The following is a 19,541-nucleotide window of genomic DNA, read 5'->3' on the forward strand; positions in this document are numbered from 1 at the left end:
ATTATAGTGATGATAGTATTAATAAAGCTATTGAAATGATCTGTGAAAGTGAGTCTTTACTCTTTCTAGTACTGCAAAACCAGATGTTTCTGCTAGCATTCAAAAGGGAGTGTTCCTGAGCAAACTCGGTCTTGGGTTGAGGTTTTTATGCCAACATGAGAAGTCGCCTGGCTTTGCTCATCGCTCACTGCTCCTGCCCCTTCCAAGGTGGGTGCTGGGCCTCCAGGGAGTCTGTGGCACAGGAGTAGCAGGGGGGGCTGCCAAGCAGAATGCAAAGCACACTCTTGTCTGTTTGATCAAACCACAGTTGCTGTTATTTCTTTGTCTTCTGACTTGTTGAAAAGAAACAGGAGGTGGGGGTGGGGGAGGGAAACCCATCAACACTTGGCTGTGCATAATTCTCAACTCAGAATTATCCCCACGGATTCAAGACAAAACCACTCAACTTCACCCTGAGAGAAAGAGGAGGGTTTTTGTCTTGTGTTCTTTGTTTTGTTTTCGACAATGACTCTAATTCTTGCAGCTCCTGTGTCTTCGCCATTTAGAAGCTAAACTAGGTTTCTTCTTATTTTTCAATCCTCTGTCATTTTATTTTCCTTTGTGACTGTGGGTGACTGTGGGTACCATAAGCAATTAAGCCCTCACAGGAAGGTTAGTGGTCCGATCCCCCTATGAAGACAGGCTGCCTCCCAATGCCTTCAAAGTTCTCGGAAGTGTGGCGAGCTCAGTGAGACCATGGGTCACGTGGGTCAGAATCCACATGACTCAGAAGGGAAGGCTTTGATTTCAGGGGATGTTTGTTGTTGTTGTTTGTTTTTAAAATAATCTTCTTGGGGGCTCGTACAATTCTTATCACAATCCATACATACAGCCATTGGGTCAAGCACATTTGTGTATTTGTTCCCATAATCATTCTCAAAACGTTTTCTTTCTACTTGAGCCCTTGATAGCTTCTTATTTTCCCCCTTCCCTCCCCACTCTCCTCTCCCTCATGAACCCTTGATAATTTATAAATTATTATTATTTTGTCATATCTTACACTGTCCAACGTCTTCCCTCGCCCACTTTTCTGTTGTCCATCCTGCAGGGAGGAGGTTATATGCAGATCCTGTAATCAGTTCCCCCTTTCTACCCTCCAGGGATCACCTCCACCCTCCAGGTATCACCACTCACCCCACTGGTTCAGGGATGTTTTAAGTATTTCTTTTTAGTCAGTTGCACACTGCCAAACAGTCTCTTTTCCACCACCAACCCTCCCACCCCCAACCCCAATTGCTAATCCGGTCCTTTTTCCTACTCTGCTTTGCTTGTGGTATGGCATTTGCCTGTGAATTGGGCTTTTGCTTGTCTCCCCTCTCTCTGCCCCTAAGTTAGCAGGGGCAGGAGGACAGCACTGGCTGTGGCCTGCTTGCCCGCAGAGCTGCAGAGCAAACAGATTAGTCAGCGATGGCACCTCAAAATGACCTATGGTATCTAACATTGTAATGGCAATTTCTAAAATCAATGCCTGAAGGTTCTAGAAAAAGTTGGATCGTAGAAAGTAAAGAAAAATTAAAAGTGAGAAGGCAACATGCTTGGTAACATTTCCCTTTGCTCACTGACTAAAGGGACAACAGTAGAAGGTGGAAATCTGTCTTCCACTTAATGGGGAGGGTCAGTTTCTCCTTAAATCAGTCCATCCTGCTGCTCAATATCCTTAGGACAACATCACAGAATACAGAAAATTTCAAGTGTGTAACTCAACCTGAACTTCCATCGCTCTGTAGAAATGCTCCAGGCTCAGCCAGGAGACTAAAAATAAATAAATCTGAGACTACAGACACTTTGCAATTCTCGCTAAGAATTGGATTGTTTTTTTTTGCTGACCATATTTTTATAACAATCTCTCTGGAAGTTTTAACAACAAAAAACACAATGGAAAACCATTCCTTCTGTTTGCTCCTCTCCGTCTTTAAAAGCGCCCTTACCTTGCTTGGTTACAAAAAATCTAATATGTCAGTATCTCCCTCCTCACATATAAAATTTCCATTTTCAGCCGCACCTGCTTTGTGAAACATGAAAAATTCTATACAGACCAGTATTTCCACTCTGATCTTCTACCTACCTGGCGGAGGTGAATTTGGAGCTAATCTCATTACAAAATGCAAGCTTTGCAAACCTAATTGCAGGACCTAGGACTGTACTCAGCACATTGTAAAGTCCCATGCACCCTGCGGAAGGAATGCATGACCTCATTAACTCTGCCCACTCAGCACCTTCTACCCTTTCCGAGCAGTATTTCAGATGCATGAGCAGTGAGGGGATTCTTTGCAGATCTAACTAAAAAACTCTTTTAAAAAAAAGAATCAGAAAAAGATATGCCAAACAGATCTGTGCCTCATTTCACAACCAATCTTTTCTGCCAGCCTGAGTGTTCTACCTTCTCATTGCACACAAAGACACAGACGTCATAAATAAGCCTTTCTCCTCAGATGTCAAATCAAGACTCATTATTCACATCTCTCTTACTTGTGAATGCACCTACATGCTCAGATCCATTCATTTCTCTGAAATCAATACTTTTACAATCATTCATGGAATGCACATGTGCAGGGTGGTAAAATTTTTGAGTCGCCCAACGCACAAGGTTGACTCTGTTTTTGCTAATTCGGTGTTCATGAGGACTTTACTGATGTTAACTATTACAAAAAACAAGAACTGACGAGACGCAGGAGGTCTGACACTGCAGAGGGGTGCTGTACCGGTCATGTTTTCCCAAGTCGCACTCCACATTCTCTTCCTCACAACCCCGGGTCACCATCCTACTGACCCCTGAGACCCTACGTCATTCCTGCAAACACAGTGGTCACCTAGTTAGGGGATTTTCCGAGGAGTAACAAGGAAAGCCCTGGGCCCGCTTTTTTGAGAAAATGGGATCCACAGCACATCTAAATCTGGAAGGTAATCAATATGGCAGCCTAGGGCAGATTCTTGCTAGCAAATGAAAAACATTATTCCTGTTTGGAATTTACTGACATGTGTCCAACACGTTCAACATGCCGAGTTAACATTCAATTCACAAACACTAAACTGCAAGAGGTGCCAAAGCTGTCCGGCACTGGGAGGCTCAATGACTTGTCAGTGGTTATACAATCACACTCAACACCAAGGTGGCCCAAATCCGCCACTGGCCCATCCTAAAGTCCTGCTGCCTCCTGTCCCATTCAACCTTTCTCCCCACATAATAAAGGGGCTCGACTTCTACCTACAAAATCAGTCCCTGCCTAGAAACTAAAATAATCCCTATTTTTGGGGGAAGGGATTAAGTCTTTTAAAATGTTTTAGAGTTAAGGGGCTATTTTTTTCTATTAAAAGATCAATTCATTGGGGGCCACTTACAGCTCTTAATAACAATCCATACATCAATTGTATCAAGCATATTTGTACATATGTTGCCATCATTATTTTCTAAACATTTATTTTCTATTTGAGTCCTTGGTATCAACTCCTCTTTTTCCCTCCCTCCCCCCTCCCACCATGACCCCTTAATAAATTATTCTTATTTTCATATCTTACACCAACCACTGTCTGCCTTCCCCTGCAGTTTCTGTTGTTAGTCCTGGTGTTTGTGTGTGTGTGTGTGTGTGTGTGTGTGTGTGAGAGAGAGAGAGAGAGAGAGAGAGAGAGAGAGAGAGAGAGAGGTGATTTGATGTCTTGATCATTGCAATCGGTTCCCCCTTCCTCCCCTTCTGTCTCTACCTTCTGCTACCCTCCTGGTTTGCTACTCCCATTCCTTTTTCTGGATTCCATGTCTTGTGCGCTCTTATCTCTTATCTGTACCTGCGTACATGCTCTGGTCTAGCCCACAGTGAAAGACAGCATTGGGGTCATGATGGTGGGGCCTGAGGAAGCCTCAAGGAATCAGAGGAATATTATGTGTTCCATTGGTGCTATACTGCACCCTCAGTGACTCATCCCTTTCTTGTGACCCTTCTGTAAGGGGATGGCCCATTGTCTAAAGATGGTTTTAGGGGTCTGCTCCAATCCCTCATTGTCAACAATAAGTTTTTTACATTTGTTTGTTTCTTATGGGTCTTCTGATGCCTGTTACCTGGTCCCATCAACACCTCATGATCACACAGGCTGGTACGCTTCTTCAATGTGAATTTGTTGCTTCTCCGCTAGATGGCTGCTTGTTTAACTTCAAGCCTTTAAGATCACAGTTGCTATATCTTTTGATAGACGGGCACCATCAGCTTTCTTCACCACAGTAGCTATGCACCCACTTTGTCTTCAGTGATCGTGCCGGGAAGGTAAGCATCACAGAATGCCAGGTTGTTAGAACAAAGTGTTCTTTTGTTGAGGCCCAATGTCAATTCACTACCTCAGTGTGTTGCTAAATAAATACATGCATATAGGCTAATACCTCTTATTTGGGGCTATCTATTTTATAGATAATGAAATAAAGGACAAGTTTAGTGCACTGTCTACACAGAGTCCTAGAAATCTAGTGGCCAAATTTTCAGTCTCATATAACTAAGAATAGGGAGGTGGCTATTTAAAATACTAATTTAATGCTAATAGGTGAAGAAAGTGAATGAAAATCTTCACATATACAATATGATTTCAATTTTAATGAAATATAATTAAAAGCACAAGAAAATAAACAAAAAATATAAAGAACATTGAGAAAAAACTGAAAGACCGTATGGCGTGTTAGCGATGGTACTGATCGCAGTGGGAGGGTACAATAGGTACATTTCTATTACCCTTTTTTTCCCCTTGAACATTCCAAATACTCTGCCATAAACTAAATCAATTTTACAATATAAAATTAAAGAATGAATGTCGTAGAATATGGAAAAGATGAGAAGTTACCTGTCATGGTGCTGATTCTTGGTCAGGTGGAGGTCAGAGGAAATTAAAACAATATACTTACCCACCAACTGTGGGAGAGAAGAAGCGTCCCTGTCCAGCATGATTGATCCCTTCTCCATACAGGTCCTCAGCTCAAATAAACTGTGGAGGGACAGGGTGGCCACGTGGGGTTTGCTCCATCTCTCCCCACCCTGCTCCACTTTTTCTTCAAATTTAATCCACCTGGAAAAGTAAGGTCACTGCTTAGCAATTAAAGATGCTCTCACCTCCTCCAGTCACAGCAACAGCATCTCTCCACCTCCACCCTCATCGGCACGCTCAACCATCCCCTTTGTGGAGTCTTCTGCCTTATCATATAATTCATTCGATTATCTCTCTAGATGCACAGTCATCAGAACTGTCCACCCTTCGTGTCCGAGAGAGAGGAAAACAATAAGACGCCCCACAAGATTCTTGGTTTTATAGCTGATGATATATGTCCATGAGATTCTTTGGAAAATCACTAGTTAACTGAAAGTTTAACAAGGGAAAAATATATATACACTCCTAAATCCTCCAGTGGGTGGAAACTACAATGTGTCAAAAGAGTAGCTTTAACGCAAACCGTGCTGTGATCCCATTGGGCAAGTTTGTCTAATATGAATACTGGTGGGGAACCAGTAATTGCCTCAAATGAGGGAAGACGTAATGTGTGAGCAGTCATCTGGATGTGCATGGCGTTTGTCCGTGCTTAGAGGGCGAGCACGGGTGCAGCTCGTACTTGTGCACGTTTTTCTCAGCGCACACATGCCCCCTCTCCCTGAGCGCCCAAGAAAAGCTGTGTCCTTCAAGGGCAGCTCTCCAGCTTGGCACGGGTTTAAAAACACGTGTGCTCAGAGAAGAACCGTGCTGTGTAATAAGAATAGATCCCCTTTAAAGCTGAGCCTTAAAGCAAGCCTCTTTCATATTTCCTGAGTTCTAAGACTCCAGGGTCAATTTTAATAATTCACCAATATAGAGCAACAAATGAGTTCGACAGGAGTGAGAGCAAAAGGCATTGAGCAGGCTTTCTCTCATGCACGTTAAATATGTATGCTCTTCTGCACACGGTGGAGGGAAGTTTGCGGTTATACACTGAGACCCAAACACGAACTACTTTTCTCTCAGCACAAACTTTCTGAAAGAGACTAAAAAAGATAACCAACCACCAACCCATAGCCATCGAGGAGTCTACTGCGACTCATCCCGACACAGGACGGAGCAGGGTTTCCAAGACTGTCCAGTTTTGGGGTAGCAAACAGCTGGTCAGTTAGCAAACAGCTGGTGGGTTAGCAAACAGCTGGTCGGTTCGAACCACTGACCTTGCTCTGTGCTAAGCCTACAGCCCCACCAAGGATCCTCCTAAAAGGATAAAGAGGGATTTTTTCCCCAAAAAGTTGTTTTTTACATTCTTCACCCAAAGGTTTAATGATTGAAAAATCCTTTCCTAGGAAAAGCTAACCTAATTCACTAAAGAGGAGAACAAAGGGCAGAGATCAGAGAAAGCTCTGAATAAGGCATTATTTATAGACTGGTCCTCACCCCCAGAGGGGAAAAGAAACACATTAGTAAAACCAAGAGTGGAAACAGAGCAAGAGATCAGCAAGAATGTCAATGAAAATTGAAAACGTTCATTAAGCTCAACAGTCACAGGAATTAGAAATAGTGAAGCTGCACCCCAAGACTCGTTGATCTTCTCAGGACGCTTCTCAGCGCCAGACAACACTAACATGTCAGTAACAACATTATCTCCAACTTTACCCTCAATTCTAACAGTCTCCCTCCTCCGAATTCCAAAATATAAGTTACGGATGTTTTCCTCGTGAGTTAAAATATATACACAACAAAAAGTAAATGAATAAATTGTGTGTGTGTGTGTGTGTATACAACCCTACAGAAGTTCCTTCTGCCTCATTTTATTGCCACCAATGGCTTGGCCCCGGCAGCCGCTGCATTGCGATGTGAGGCCGGCTGCTTCAGGAAGAGTCAATGCGTCACCTGGGAAATGCAACGAGACGGTTCAACTCTGTCCCGTAAGGTGTCTGGAAGTGAAATTACAGTCAATCGCAGTTGGTACTTGCCTCCAACACCTAAACTACAACTAGTCAACAAAAAAAGCCCTAACTACTTCATCAATCTTATTGTGTTACCATCAACAGGGAGGCGGTCCACAGTAGATGAAATATCGCAGTTTGGTGCCTAATAGACTACCAGGGCTAGACGACCATCTTTAATTGAAAATAACCCAGTTTTTTTAAGACACATAACAAACAAAGGCCCATATAAAATTCAAATTATTACTTCCCTTGTAAAATCCTCAAAATGACACTGTTTCAAAGGATAAATGGTCGTGGATAATATTTATTTCAGAAAGATGTTTTAAATCCTTCTTTTCTAATACAAAAGCAGCAAATTATTATTAAGTCAAAAAATCAGAGTTTGCTGGGTTTGCCTATGATATTTAAACTCAAAAAGAAAAAAAGTGAAGCAAATGTCCACATTTCTGTTTCACAGGTGAGTAACGGAAAGTTCAAGAAGAATGCAAGCTACCTAAAACCATGCAGACCGTCAGGGCAGTGTGGGGAATGAAGCACTCTTCCCAGAGCGCCGCACAGTCAACCATTCACGGCCGCTGTCTAATCCCTAAAGGGGCAGGCTGTTAACCCAGGGGCAGCGTAAAGCCCCAAGGATCATTAACTAAAACGCTCTGTCCATAACCTCATTTCAACACTTGTCTTTTAGAATTATTGGCAACTCTGCTTTGCTCCTAGGATCAATCTCTACTTCCATGTATTGATTAAAGTTCACCAGTGAGGGAATGAGTCACTAGATATGGGAGGTTCAGGGTCCTGGTCTTTGGGGAACCTAATGTCAGTTGACATAAATAGTCCACAAAGATAACATTCTAAATCTTCCTTTGGCGACTAGAAACTAGGGTCTTAAAAACTTTGAGACACTATTGGTCTCTCCCTGTCCGAAGGAAAGAAGAGCTATAAAAATCAAAAGACACATTGGGAACCATTATTCCAATGGACTTATGGGTCACACAAACATCAGTCTCCCTTCTCCTGAGACCAGTACCTGACTACCCCTCCCAAGTTCTCTGAAAAGTCTTCTTTAGTGTCAGAGAAAAACGTCTAACAAAATGAAAACTCATAAAGAGATAGAGACGAGAGGAACCCTGGTGACTATGACCCTCGGTCCAGTCTGGAGCTGAACTCCTCTCCAGGTCCATTTCCTTCTCCATCTCCATCTCCACCTCCATCCCCATCTCCATCCCCACCTCTATCTCCATCTCCATCTCCACCTCCACCTCCATCTCCATCCCTATCTCCATCTCCACCTCCATCTCCATCTCCATCCCCATCTCCATCTCCACCTCCATCTCCATCCCCATCTCCATCCCCATCTCCATGTCCACTTCCATATCCATCTCCACCTCCATCTCCATCTCCATCCCCATCTCCATCCCCACCTCTATCCCCACCTCCATCTCCATCTCTATCCCCACCTCCATCTCCATCTCTATCCCCACCTCCATCCCCATCTCCATCTCCACCTCCATCTCCACCTCCATCTCCATCCCCATCTCCATCTCCACCTCCATCTCCATCCCCATCTCCATCCCCATCTCCATCTCCACTTCCATATCCATCTCCACCTCCATCTCCATCTCCATCCCTATCTCCATCTCCACCTCCATCTCCATCTCCATCCCCATCTCCATCTCCACCTCCATCTCCATCCCCATCTCCATCCCCATCTCCATCTCCACTTCCATATCCATCTCCACCTCCATCTCCATCTCCATCCCCATCTCCATCCCCACCTCCATCTCCATCTCTATCCCCACCTCCATCTCCATCTCTATCCCCACCTCCATCCCCATCTCCATCTCCACCTCCATCTCCACCTCCATCTCCATCCCCATCTCCATCTCCACCTCCATCTCCATCCCCATCTCCATCCCCATCTCCATCTCCACTTCCATATCCATCTCCACCTCCATCTCCATCTCCATCCCTATCTCCATCTCCACCTCCATCTCCATCTCCATCCCCATCTCCATCTCCACCTCCATCTCCATCCCCATCTCCATCCCCATCTCCATCTCCACTTCCATATCCATCTCCACCTCCATCTCCATCTCCATCCCCATCTCCATCCCCACCTCTATCCCCACCTCCATCTCCATCTCTATCCCCACCTCCATCTCCATCTCTATCCCCACCTCCATCCCCATCTCCATCTCCACCTCCATCTCCATCCCCATCTCCATCTCCATCTCCATCTCCATCTCCATCCCCATCTCCATCTCCACCTCCATCTCCATCCCCATCTCCATCCCCACCTCCATCTCCATCTCTATCCCCACCTCCATCTCCATCTCTATCCCCACCTCCATCCCCATCTCCATCTCCATCTCCATCCCCACCTCCATCTCCACCTCCATCTCCATCCCCACCTCCATCTCCATCTCCATCTCCATCCCCACTTCCATCTCCATCTCCATCTCCATTTCCAGCTAAGGAAAGCCCAGATATGGAAGGGAACAAAGAAGCGAGTGACACACAAAGATCTTAAAATATTAATTACTAGAGATCAAAGGGTGGCCTTTCCTAAAGACAGAGCTCAGGATTGTTAAGAAAGAAGATGGACTAGAATTGGGAAACTAGAAAGGAGGTGGGATAAGTGATGTAGCCATGAGGGGACAGGATGCTAATTAAGAAACAAACTATATTATGAATTATTGAGTGTGAAACTGATGATCTGTAAAATTTCAACCAATTATTCTCAATAAAAACTTTAAAAATGAACCAAAAGAAGTGGTTGAGAATTACTGAAAAACATAACGCAAGAACTTGTATGTGTGTGTGTGCGCGCACACACACATGTGAACCTCTATCTATGTCTATGCACACACTAAAATGAGCAGTTCTCCACCGTGGTTGGAATTATAACTGCAGAAGTTATTAGGAGCTGGGAGAAAAATCGCAATTCTACATCCGATGTTTTGTAGAATTCTATGGGTTTCACTGAAACAATGAAAGGTAACTGAAGTTAATTTGAAAATAATCCTTTTATGACATATATTGCATTGGCTACTTTTAGCTATCCCATTTAGCTATACCTGTGAACACCAGAACTCCACGGAACCATGTATCTTTTCTGGGTCTACTAAGTGTTGCATGCCTGACAGAGTGCAGCCCCCTTCGCCATCACAATTCACTACGTGGAAAAGAGGGTCCTTTCCTGCTCTCACAGGGTTCCCTTCCACATGCTGCGGCTTTTGCAGGTTTTACTGCATCTTCCTTTCCAGTTGAATCACAACCTCTACTCAAGTTTGTTGGCTACTGAAATGCGAATCATATCACATTTAATGTTAAAATGTATTGTTCAAGATAAGACACTAGAGAATTCTATGGTACAAGAAAGTAGGGGTGACAGATGATTGATCGTCTATAAAAAATCTAATTACTTTTTATTTTAATTACAGTAATATTCTTATTAATATTTACCTGTGGAAGAGAATTTTTATCATCAAGTCTAATCCCAAAAGACAAACCATAGTAGCCAACTCAAAATTCCCTAAGAGCGAATGTTTGAGTAGACCTCAGTCCTGTCTGATGGTGGCTGAGTTCTCGCTTCTTTCAGTTGCCATAAGGTAATTTTGTCGAACATCATCTGCAAAGGACACTCGGCCTCACTTTCATGCAATATGTTGCAGAGAAGATTTTAGGCCACAAACTTATCAAACAATATTATTTTTTAAAGCACAAAACCACTGCATTCTTTCTTTGTGGGCAATATTTCTTCCCATTCCTATCCAGGGTTTATATTGTAAATAACATTGACTGGACTTAAATATGAATTTTAACAAGCTTTAAAAGTACTTTAGGAATCATAAATACCAATGAGGTAAGATTTATGCAATAGCATTACTCACCCTCCTAGATTACACAAAACATCAAAATTAACTGGTCCCTTAGAGTCTTAAATTCATAAGGGTTAAGTATTATTTCATAGTTCAATTTCGCTTCTATTTCATTGCGAGTTCAGTAAACACTGAATGTTGTGATGATGTCATTGTAAAGCACAGCTAACAACATAAGAGAAGTTCTGAATGCCTATTAAATTCCTTTTAAAAATATTGTCCTAGTTACTGTTCAAGGAACAAATATATACATGATTTTTCAAACATACACTTTAAGCATTGAATAATGGTTTCCCCATTCAAGTTGATTGCTTGCAAAGAGTTTCAATCCAGGAACTTCACATGCTGTATCTGTCTTCTTCACACACCAAGGACAAACATAGTGGGGGGGGGGGGAGGTGAGGCCTGGACACTACTTAACTCACATCAGATCCATTAAAGACAGGCTGGGGCCAACGTTTCAAAGTGCAGGCTATCCAAGTCCCAGTGACTTTGCAACGGTGCTTCAGAACCATGTAATTACATAAAGGGCATTTCTGCTGTAGAGTGTACTAAAAGCCACTGTCTCCCCGATAAGAAGTACAGAGAACCATACAGCTGAAGGTTCAGGTTTTACCTTTTGTCTTCGAACTTGCCGGATTACAGAAAATTATTTTAGAACCGGCTTTCAAGTGTGTGACTACAAAGCAGTTGTTACCTTAGATGACGAGCCTAGTAGGTGAAGTTCATTTATTCCAAGGTCTTGGAGAATAAGAATGACAAGCGTACTTTGCAAGTTAACTCTCTTCAAGTGACTGTCAGGGAGCATGTTGCTAGTTTTTCAAGAAACAGAAGGCTCACTGGCAACTTTCCTATCACATGGTTAGATATACTTAGGAAAAGACAGGACCCCTTTTTTTTTTAAATGATAGCTTGACAGTGGGAAACAGACATGACCTTTGCACTATAATATAATCCAATTACATGAATATTAAAATATCCCCAAAACTCTCTCAAATGAATAAAAACCTCATCACACAAAAAAGGAATCCACTGCCACTGTGTACCTGGGATAAATCATGTGTTTAAGGAGAATTTTTAAATTTCTAGAGCAACAGTATAAGTTATTGCAAAATAGAATATCTAACCAGATATAATTACATAGACCATTAAATTCCCTTTCTACCAGTCTTCTCTGCCGGAAAATAAACGTGCTCTCAAGTAGAATCTTCCAAAGCAATCCAGTACAAAATAGTTGTGTAGGCCAGGATGACAGGTTGAGTGAGCGTGCTATCTAACTGGAAGTGAACTAGCAGTGTTCTTTTGCACAATTGGCTTGCTGTGTTAGTTGACACCTCCTCTCCACCCCCCACGTCCAGGTTTGGAAGTACAATTTGAAAGACACCTGGGGAAGTGATCTTTAACATAGATTTGTATAACAGTAGTGAAATCCAGCCAAAAACTATTTTTACAGAGACAGTCTTGACTCAATACAGTTAATAGTTTGCGAGGAACGATCCTCTGGCCTTCTGGGCTGACCCCAGAGCTGGACCACGATTCTATGAGTTAGTCTTTTACCAGACTGTTCCCAGAGTCTGTTAGCTAGTACCAAGGCACCTAGAAATCCGTAAGGGGGGTTGCCAGGGCTTCTTCACCAATACCAAATGACTCTTTGTTAAGTACTGCTACATGACTGATGCCACTGCCTCTCGCTGTTTCCATCACTGTTGCTGCTGATGATGCTATTGTTGTGGTTGCTATTGTTATGTGCCCCTGAGCTGGTTCCAGCTCAAAGAGCTAAAGGCACAGCAGGACTAAGTGCTGCCCAGATTTGTGCCACCTCACAATGGCTGCCTTGTCTGCGCCCATTGTTGCAGCCATGTCTGCTAAATGGTGGCAAGTACTAAGGATAAAATAATAAAAGACAAAGGCAGACGGACTATTGGGGCGAGTGTTTAATTTAGACAGGGCAGGCACTGAGAAGGTAGTACTAAAAATTGTGATTTGAGTAAACACATTAATAATATGAGAAAATTAGTTATATAGATACCTGGGGTGGGGGTGAGGTTTAGGGGGATCTGAGAGCATTTCAAATAGAGGGAACAGCAAGAGCAAATGTCTCCCAGCATAGCTGGTATTTCTATACAAGAGGGGACACCCCAAAACCAGAATCATGCAGGGTGGAACAGAGATTTCATAGTATGCATGAGTTCCTGCTAGGCGAGCACCCAGCAACTTTCTCTGAGTAAGTGCACCCTGTGGGGTCACCTGGGAAGGCTCTTTCTGGTCGCAGTGAATTTCTTCATAAAAGCAGTTTTTCTTGAGCCTCATTGTATGTGATGGCCAATGTAAGAGAACAGCACTTGGCTGTGAAATTTTCTTTCCTGCTTGGGAAAAATGACCCAGAACCTGTTGTGATTTGAGGACAGCACTATGGTTTTCTCATGTCAAAAAAAAGTGTGAAAGGTCAATGGATGACAAACCTTGTTCTGGACATAATATCATTTTCCCAATGGATGAAAATGTCGACAAACTTCAGCACTTGTGCTTTAAGATTGACGAAAGACCATTGAAGAGATGGGGAGGCTATTTGGACGATCTTGGAGCTCAGTTCAGTGAATTTTAAGGGAATATTTGGGAGTGAGAAGGGTCTCTGAGAAATTTGTGCCTTGGGTTCTGACTGGGCAGGAAAAAGGGCCTCGAGTGGAAGCATGCTGTGCTTTGAAAGAACAGCTCCAAAGCAACCCGGGCTTTGTCCAAGGCCATTACTAGTGACAAGACATGGTTCTATTCTTACAACCTGACGCCAAACATCAATCAAGCCCGTGGCAGACATAATCACCAAAAGAACTCATCAAATCAAATCAAAGATCAAGACGATGCTCATTTGGTTGTTTTGTTTGTTTGTTTTTTATGTGAGGGGGATAGTGCATTTGGAGTTCATTCCACCAGGTCAGACTGTTATTTAAGCTTTATATTTAGAGGTTCTGAAAAGATTGACCAAAAAAGGCCTGATTTGTGGCAGACAGGGGACTGTGGTTTTGCCACCACAACAATGCACCTGCTCACAAAGCCATTTCAGTGTGCCAGTGTTTGGCAAAAACAGCATGCCTCTCTTGCCTCACGCACCTTACTCACCTGACCTCTCTCCATGCAACTTCTTTTTGTGTCCACGGATGAAGAGGGACATGAATGAATGGCAATTTGATGAGGTCGAAGAGGTGAATTAGAAAATGAGGGAGTAAGATTGCGTAACAGTGTGCAACAAAAAAGGTCTGCTTTGGGGCAGACGGGGGACTGATCTTGCCACCATGACAATGCAGCTGCTCACGCAGCCATGTGTGCCAGTTTTTGCAAAACACGGCATGTCTCTCTTGCCCAACACACCTAACTCACCTGACCTAACTCCATGTGACTTCTTTTTGTTTCCATGAATGAAGAGGGACATGAAAGGACAGCGATTTGATGACATAGAAGTGGTGACGGGAAAAAATGAGGAAGGTGTTGTCAGCCATCCAAACAGATGGGTTTGACTTTTCCAAGAAGGGAATCGCAGATTTGACAAATAGTATTAATGTAATGGAAAGTACTTTGAAGGTGCTAAGGTTGTTTTGTAAAAAGAAAAATTAAATATTTAGCTTTGGGGGAAATAAAATTCCAGTCTTGGGGGGTGGGTACCCAACGGGTCAAGAAGGTTGAACAAGAGGGAGAGAAGCGAGCGATGAACTCAGCCAGATCACATCCAACAGCTAATGTGGACTTCCATGAATCTGCTTTTATTTCCAAGTGGGAAAGCCAATGAAAAGTCATAATCCAATGACTATCTTAATAATATTGATCTTCCTGTTAGGTTGAGAATAGGCTGTAATTGGAATTATGGTCAAATAAAAATCATTAGCCAAATGAAAATATATAAAATTTTTAAATAGGGGGAGAAGTAGCATTGTTTGTGAGGGTGTGGGGTCCAGTAGAACTACATATATGAAACTGGAGGAGTTTGGAGGATTAACATACTATAGAATGAAAATGTCTATCAATACAGGTTTTCACAGAACAGTGGAATTCCAGAATTCCTTCATAAAACAACCACTAAGGAAACATCTGCAGTAACCTAGGTCAGAAATGAGAGAGTCATAGTCAAGAGCATGGCTGTATCCATATAGTACCTGTGGAAATCTGGGTGGCGGGGCAGCTCTGAGGGTAAAAGTAACATGAGTTGCCAATGGATCAGCCAAGGAATATAGAAAACGAGGAGTCAAGGAAGACTCCAATGTTTCTGGTCCAAAGAACTAGAAGTATAAAGTTGTTTATTGAGGTGGGAACATCTGTAAGACGGGCAGAACAGAGACGGGTAGATGAGGAGTTCAGTTTTAGAAGTGTTGATTTTGAAAAGCTTATTCACCATCCCTAGTAGCACAGTGGGGTATGGGTTGAGCTGCTACTTACAAGGTCAGTGTTTCAAACCCAGCAGCCACTCTGTGGGAGGAAGAGCTGGTAGCTCCCATAAAGTGTTAAAATCTTAGTAACCCTATAGAAGAGTTCCATTCTGTCCTATAAAACTGCTGTGAGTCAGAATAAACTTTATGGCAATAGAGCCCGTATTAACCATCCACTTGAAGATGTCTAATCCAATCAAGAAACAAGCCTGGACTACAGAGACTAATTGAGATTGCATCCACATATTGAAGTATCAGATGAAATTTCAAACTCACACCCTCCTTTAAGTTAATCGATAGCGTGCTATGCACTGTACATCTGTCATTCCATAGTGTGTACTAGTCAAAGAGGGACGAATTAGCACAGAAATATAATGCTGATTCACTAATATTTCAAAGAAAGAATTATATTTAGAATGATTGTTTCCAATGCACTTAGTCCTTAACTAATCAGACACCTGGTAAATATTTGTTGAGCACCTATTATGTGTGAGGCATTCAAGACACTAAGAAGGGAATACTGAACAGACAGGCTCCCTGTAAGTCTCTGCCTGCAGGGTAGAGAGGAAGACAAACAGGAAAATGAGAACCACATACATGATAGATTAATTAATACCAAGTGTGACAAGTTCCATAGAAGAGAAGTGACAGAATATTCAATATTTGTGATTATTTTTCTTCCTGGACTACTTCCCACTGACACAGTATGTACTCCTACTACCCATCCTCTCCAGCAGTACAGTCTCATGGGTACTAATGATGTCATCACAGTGACATGTGTGATCTCACCCGTAAACTCTTATGCTTGTGTATTCAAAATCATCTTAAAGTCGCTTTTATAAAAATGCTATGTGCAACTCATTCAATGTTGAATTACATGTACAATGAACTGTGATCTTTCTCAACTTCAGTCCATGTAAAATAAAGTATGGCTTGCAGTTTATTGAAAGATCAAATGGAAAACTACCTCCTGAGATCCCTCTTATGATAGGTTTTCATACAGAATTCCAAGAAAAGAATCAAAATGGGTCGGGTCTTTTATATACACTGCTGGTGGAAGTGTAAAATGGTAGAACCACTCTCGAAAAATGGTATGGTGCTGTCTTCAAAACCGAGAAAGGTAAATATACATGTATAGGAGAGATGCTTACCCTAAAATTCACAGGTAGTTGACTTGTCTCGATTCAAAAACTAAGTGGTGGACGCTATGAAAACAAAAAGGGTTGGAGCTAAGGCAACACTTTCAACAGCACTCGTTCACTTAGGCAGAACTATGCCTGCTGGACTAAGAATATGAAAACAATAAATCTATGGTATTATTAAATTATCAAGTATTGGGCACTCCCAAAGCTAGAGATGTGAACCAAAGTTCAATGACGTCCAAATCCACACTCTTGGGGTAGTAGTCATCTGCTTCTTCTCACCCTATGTCATTTCAGACTTAAATCCAGAAGGTAGTTCTGTGCCTTCAAACTCTTACAGGCGTGTTTAAAGGTAAGCCTGGCTCGCTTAGTGAGTTAATACTGAGGAAATAAGGTTAAAATCTAACACCTTATCACTCTTCCTCTCTTTTGACCCATTTTTAATTTATTCTAATTGTTTAATATTTTTTCTTTTAGATTGAAGTTTTTCTATATTTTATTTTGTTATTGTTGTTAAAGGTGGTTAATTTTTCTGTAATTTGAAATATAGAATAGGCAAATCTATAGAGACAACTGGATGAACAGTTTCTTAGTGTTACAGCCAGGGAGGTTTCGGGGCCCTGGGAGATAATGAGTACAAGAATGAAGAAGATATCCTCAAATTGATTGTGGTGAAGACTGGCACAACTCTTTAATACGTTTAAAGCATTGAATTGCTTGATACGTGAATTACATGTCAATAAAATGGTTTAATTGAAAAAATAATTTTACAGGTAGAAAGATAAATACTGTATGATCCAGAAATCTGAAACCTGGCTGTCTACCCTAAAGAAATGTGAGCCTTAGCATGAGGAGACATATGGACACGGGTGTTGACTGCAGTGCTGTTCGCAGCATGGAAACCGCTGACATGCCCATCAGTAAGTAACTGGATCAAAAACACCTGTGGCACAAAGATGAAATCGAATACGACTCAACAATAAAGAATAAGACCAAATGGTGAAACATCGCACATTGGTGCGTCTGGAAGACATTGTGCTAAATGAAATAGATCTATGACAAAGGGGCAACTATTTCATGAGACAGCTACTATTTTTTTTAAAAGTAAGCAAACAACACAAGAGGTTTATACACATTTTTTAAAACAATATTCTTTGATGGTTGCCAGAGATGCGAGGGGAAGGGAAGGGAAATCATAACCCAGACCGATCACGTGTTAGAAACGGGGACGGGAAAAGTAACAGACAACATGGAGGAAGTCAGCCCAACATGACCAAGGTAAAGGAAGACACTGAGAGGTATGTAAAAAGAAAAGGCAACGACCATACAGGTGTGCTGTGGATTACGCAGTGGACTGTTAACCGCAAGAGCAGCGGTTCAAACTCACCAGCTGCGCCTCAGGAGGAAGAGGAAGCGCTCAGCTACCATGAAGACTTGCAGACTGAAGCCTTGTAGAGGGTCTCTAGGAGTCAGAATCCATGCAACGGCAGAGGAGTTTTCTGGTTTTTGTTTGTGGTACAGTGATTATGATAACATAGACAATCTTGCAGGCATAGTATCAACAAACAATGCTCAAAGATTCCATAAGCAGACAGGTACGCTCAGAGAGTTGGAGTGGGTAAGTGCACGCACACCTGTGGCTATGGATCTGGCTGTGACTGTGTGTACACACATGTTGTAGGTGCTGCGTGTCTCCTGAGACTAAGGGGCGTGTGAAGAGCACAGCGCGGAGAGTGCCATTCGCCCTGCCGCGGAGGGAGCCCATTGGACTCAGTGCAACCCATCGGAGAGGGGGGGCTGCCCCTGTGGGTTTCCAAGACGAAGAATCTTAGCACGGGGTTAGAAAGCCTCCTCTGTCGCCCGCAGCAAGACGACTTGGCGGTTTAGCATCTCAGCAGCGACCATTACACCACCAAGGTTCCTTTAATGTTTGGGGATCTAGAAATACGCCACTTGGAGATTGCTTAAACATAAGAAACAGCTCACAGGAGACGTTTCCAGACCCCAAAGGAGAAGAGCCAGAACCTCACGAGGTCTGCGTTCATGGGCACAATGAAGTTCACACGGTGGTCTATGTCCTCCTTCGAGGGTGGCATCTGGAGTCTTAAAACCACGCAAGCGGTCTTCTAGGATACGACTGGTCTTTTCCCATCGGGATCAAATGAGTGAAAACAAAGACTCAAAGGAGCAATGAGTCGAAATGACTAAAGGACCACAACTAAATAATGCCCAGCTACCGCTACAGACCACGTTGACAGACCAGGGTCACAAGATTGGGCCCCAGACAGGGAGGGAGAATAATGTTGAACAATAAGTCAAATTCACCAAAAACAAATAAACTTGCTGGTTGGATTTGGAGGGGTGGCGGGGAGGGCACACCTGTAAGACACCAATCTGACCCAGAACTGCAGCCATTCCTGGAGGGGACCAGTCTTTCACCCAAATGATAGACATGCCCATAAAATAAATTATAATACACAACAGAGCAATCAATTCATCAAGTACATGAGAGCAAGAGGACAACATTCACCCGAAAGGAGAGATGCGCCCGCAGGAAGGGACAGCAAGCTTTGGCAAAAGGAAACCAAGAATCCAGGACAGCGATTTAAGAAATGCTGGCACACTGTGGAGAATGTGCCAGATGCCATGGAAGACTTTGGGAACAAACTATCCACTGAGGATCTCACTTGCTCTGTAAACTGTTAACTGAACCATAATTAAATTAGACACACAAACAAACAACTAAATGGCTTCCAGTCACAACTAATTACAGAAACAGAATTTTAGAGTTATTATTTGTAAAGTCTGTTGTTAGAGAAGATAGTTTAATAGGGCTCCGATTCGACAGGAGGGAAAACTCAAGCTCAAAAATAATGACTCAGCTCCACGTGAGAATTCAGTCAGCAGCAGCAAAGTCCGCACCAACGACACCTAGTAGTTCTCCGTCAGAAGGAGGGGAGGGGAGGTGGAGACAGAAACGGGTAGATTGGTTGTGCTTTGCTTTGGAAGGCATCTTTAGGGGCTTGATTTATTACTAAAAATTGTACTTTAGAGATGATTTTATGGAGGTTATTGGTGCTAAGAGAGGCAAATGAGAGATATTAGCTGTCCTGTAGAAAGAAGTTCCAAAGAGTCACAACGTTCAAAGAGCAGCATTACAGAAAACCGGGAGAG

General features: G+C 42.7%; 1 protein-coding gene across 2 annotated transcripts in view; it reads right to left on the minus strand.

The window, feature by feature from the left end:
* Positions 1–19,541, minus strand: part of SLC4A4 (solute carrier family 4 member 4) — a 343,893-nt gene that overhangs the window by 211,588 nt on the left and 112,764 nt on the right. For both annotated transcript variants that reach the window (XM_075544222.1, XM_075544221.1), the window contains exon 4: positions 4,919–5,079. In XM_075544222.1, the coding sequence (XP_075400337.1) occupies positions 4,919–5,079 (161 nt within the window). The remainder of the gene's footprint in view (positions 1–4,918; positions 5,080–19,541) is intronic.

The sequence above is a fragment of the Tenrec ecaudatus genome, chromosome 3, assembly GCF_050624435.1.
Source record: "Tenrec ecaudatus isolate mTenEca1 chromosome 3, mTenEca1.hap1, whole genome shotgun sequence".
NCBI classification, from domain to species: domain Eukaryota; kingdom Metazoa; phylum Chordata; class Mammalia; order Afrosoricida; family Tenrecidae; genus Tenrec; species Tenrec ecaudatus.